The sequence below is a fragment of the Rosa chinensis genome, chromosome 5, assembly GCF_002994745.2.
Source record: "Rosa chinensis cultivar Old Blush chromosome 5, RchiOBHm-V2, whole genome shotgun sequence".
NCBI classification, from domain to species: Eukaryota; Viridiplantae; Streptophyta; class Magnoliopsida; order Rosales; family Rosaceae; genus Rosa; species Rosa chinensis.
Window position 1 is genome coordinate 4346446 of NC_037092.1, and position 3410 is coordinate 4349855.

Here is a 3410-nt window from a genome sequence, read left to right on the forward strand (position 1 = left end):
TCAGACTAACTGGATGAAAGTCACATTACAAGAAAAACATAGCTACAGGAATATATGATGCTCTATCAATCTGAGTGAGAGAGAGAGAGAGAGAGAGAGAGAGAGAGAGGTATTCAATTAATAACATAAATTACCTCAGGCCTGTTAGATCCAATCAGTTCAAAAGTTTCCAAATCCCAGAATTTCACAGTTCTGTCTGCTGAACCTGGAACTTGTTTTGTACATTTCAAGCAATTTACTGGTTACTACATTAACATGACGAGAAGCAAAAGTAGAAAGTATTAAGGGAGCTACACAAACTGCTTAGTTGAAGCCAAATCACTAAGAACTAATAAGGCTACAAGCTTGCATAACTTATCACGAAAAAAAAAAAAACAGTGGCCTTTCTTTTTGTGTCAGACCTTTACCTTTCTGTGTGATAATAACAGTATTCATACCACCATAATATTGCAATCTTTTCTGGCATACCTTCCATCTCTCTCTCCCCCCTCCCCCACCCCAAAAATAGAATAAAATAACAAGCAAGACAAAAAAATTTCATATGGAAGTGCAAGATTCATTTTCCTTGAGATGTATGAAAGGCTATTATGTATTTCCTGGAAAATGCTACCCATTTTATATCTCTGACAATTTCTCACCTCACATGCAGAGCCAACCTTATATTAATGACACTGTTAGTTTAAGTCTGATATACACAAATTAAGTCACTCACCTGTGGCCAAGAGAAACTCAAGGGGGTGAAAATCTATAGACCGAATATGTCGTTCATGGAATTTAAAATCATGCAAGAGCTTCCCAGCAGTTAGATCCCACACCTACGTAGCAATGACACGAATGTATGACTATGGTCATTGAAAAATATGTGACTGAAAGCCACTGACTGATAGTGTCAAACACACCAGGAAAGTATAATGGCCAGGATGTTACCTTTAGAACATTGTCAAACCCACCAGAAACTACCCATCGACCATCGGGAGTGAACTTAATAGTACTAATGCCTTGAGTATGACCTTTGTATGTGTGGATGCATCCCTTCTTTCTAATGTCCCAGATCTTCAGATTAGTGTCCATGGAACCAGAAGCAAAGAACTCACCAAATGGATGAAATTTAACAGCAGAACAGCTGGATCTGTGTCCGGTAAGTATACGAACCACTACACTTCAAGAACAATAGCTAATACATTAGAGGTTTACTGAAGAAATTATGTTCACTGTATTGTTTCGTCAACATGAAGCCATGTTACTAGTCTGCATACACCAATCAACAAAGATAAAAGACTTGGACCCAAGAACTTTACCAGACCTCTATTATACTAAGCCTATCAAGTGTGTGGTAATCAGCTAAAAATATATAAAATCTCTTGATTAGGTCTGGGAAGTGAAGATGCATCATTCCTTTCCCTCGCAGGACTAGAAGATGTAACCTTTTTCTAAAACGGACAGTCATGTTTGAGCAGAAAAAATAAATAAATCAAACAGCCAACTTACTCTTTGTTTCCTCCAGATCCCTTATTTTTGTTGCGCCAGTAGAAGCTCCAGCAAGCACCAAAACTTCTGCTGAATTAAAAGCTACAGATTCAACTGGACTTGTATGACCAGTGAGACTCCGCATATTTACCCCAAAAAAGAAAAAAATCATGTGGTCAATAGTCGACTATTAGATTACAGCTCAGCTCAGCAGAAGAATAGACCCTAAGCGGGTTTCCCATGACCAAAACCAGCATGAGGAGGATTTTCAAAATGGTTTCAATGCAGCTAATGAAAGGGGAAGTTTTCGATTTATAATCTGCACTTATGGTACAAAAAGAAAAAAACAACAAGTTGGTGAGTAAGAAGCAGGTGATTGGCGTTGTACATATAGCTTATATCCTCATCATCATTCTGCACATGTTACACCAATCCTTACAGGAATGCCAACGAAAAACAATTGAAGGTTGTTTCTATTCAAAAGGAAAACAATGTAGAAAATGCAATACTGTAGATTAACCCATTTGACACCATCCACTAGAAAAAGTAGCAATCGCCTAAAAGGCCTCAAACAGCCAATTAACCAAGCATAGAAAACCGACTTATCCAATGGGACTAGATGTAAGGCTACTTGGGTAACATTATGACATTGCAACTGGAGCACCGGGGTTAGGATTTAGGTGATATGAAGAAGAAGCAACAGGTTAAGCACTTGACGCAACTATTAAAAAAAAAAAACAGTATTCAGAGCATAAGAACCAGCTTCATATGCTGCAGTTTTAAGAATTTTATCTAATATATATAAACTGGAAAACGTTCTTTGAAAAAACCACTTCCAAGCACAACTGTAGATAACCCAAATTACTTGTTGAACCACTCGAAATAGAATCCCTTCCAGTAAGAGCATCTTGTATTAACATCAAGTGTGCAGCCCAAGCAGGCCTTATGGTAATGACAAAGCCCTCAACATTTGGATCATTTCCGGCTGCCATTACCTGAAGCTCAAATGATGAGCAGCAATTTTCCTACAATGAAAACCAATAAAGTTCCTTCAAAGTACATCAAACAATGACAGTAATTGTGAACTTTATCAAAAGAAACTAATCACGGTGACATTTGAGACAAATTTAGAGTTGCTTCCATAGTACCATATCAATGATAGAAGAAGATTCCTTTTGAAAAATGATAAATACTTTTGTGAAGTCATGGAAGAAGACTGGCAGAAGAGTAACAATAGGTTGCCTTTGATAATCTCAGCAATACATAAACGTCAGAAGCAATTGGTAGCATAATCATCATCTCAATTGGGAAAACCCAATGTTAAAGAAAAGACACGACAAGAGACATCAGTCGTCAACATTTTTCTTAAACTCCAATAAAACTAGAGTAAAGTATTCTAGATCTTATGCTAATTTCAATATTTTGACATCCCAGTGCAAGCAGATTGGACTAAATCACAGATACAAGTAAGACACTCGAGAACAAATTCTCGACAGAATATCCAAAACCCAAGACAATGGGAAAACCATTCCAAACCTTATATCTCTGATATGAACCTCTGTCTAAGCCATGATTGATTGTCTTTTCCAAATATATTTGAATGTCAGATACAACCGTCAGGTTCAAGTCCCCGATCAAGCACAACAGCCTGTGAAACCAATGGTATGTTAGCAAGAGAATGAAGAGATCAAAAGTAATAGGTAAAAGGATGAGGTAGGATCAGGACAGAGATACCCTTAAAAGTGTGTAGACACCTCTTCTGTGTGTACCAGAGCAACAAAACACTTGTACCGGCTCTCTTCCCACTAGGAAGAAATACCTCTGGAGTCTGGACTATAACATGATAAATGATAATATTGGCAGAGTGTGGTGCTCCTGTTCTCTTTTCTACGTTGATTTGATAGTTGAACAACAGCACTGCTACTTAGCAGATTGAACAAAGG

The 3410-nt window shown here is 37.6% G+C and overlaps 1 protein-coding gene across 1 annotated transcript; it reads right to left on the bottom strand.

Annotated features, from left to right (window-relative positions):
- Positions 1 to 1612, bottom strand: LOC112202955 (katanin p80 WD40 repeat-containing subunit B1 homolog KTN80.1). Its single transcript, XM_024343997.1, has 5 exons — positions 1489 to 1612; positions 928 to 1154; positions 713 to 815; positions 135 to 205; positions 1 to 9 (listed from the first exon to the last, which is right to left on the bottom strand). Exons 1-5 carry the CDS (start codon positions 1610 to 1612, stop codon positions 1 to 3), a joined length of 534 nt encoding a protein of 177 aa, XP_024199765.1.
- Between the last annotated feature and the right edge of the window lie 1798 nt (positions 1613 to 3410).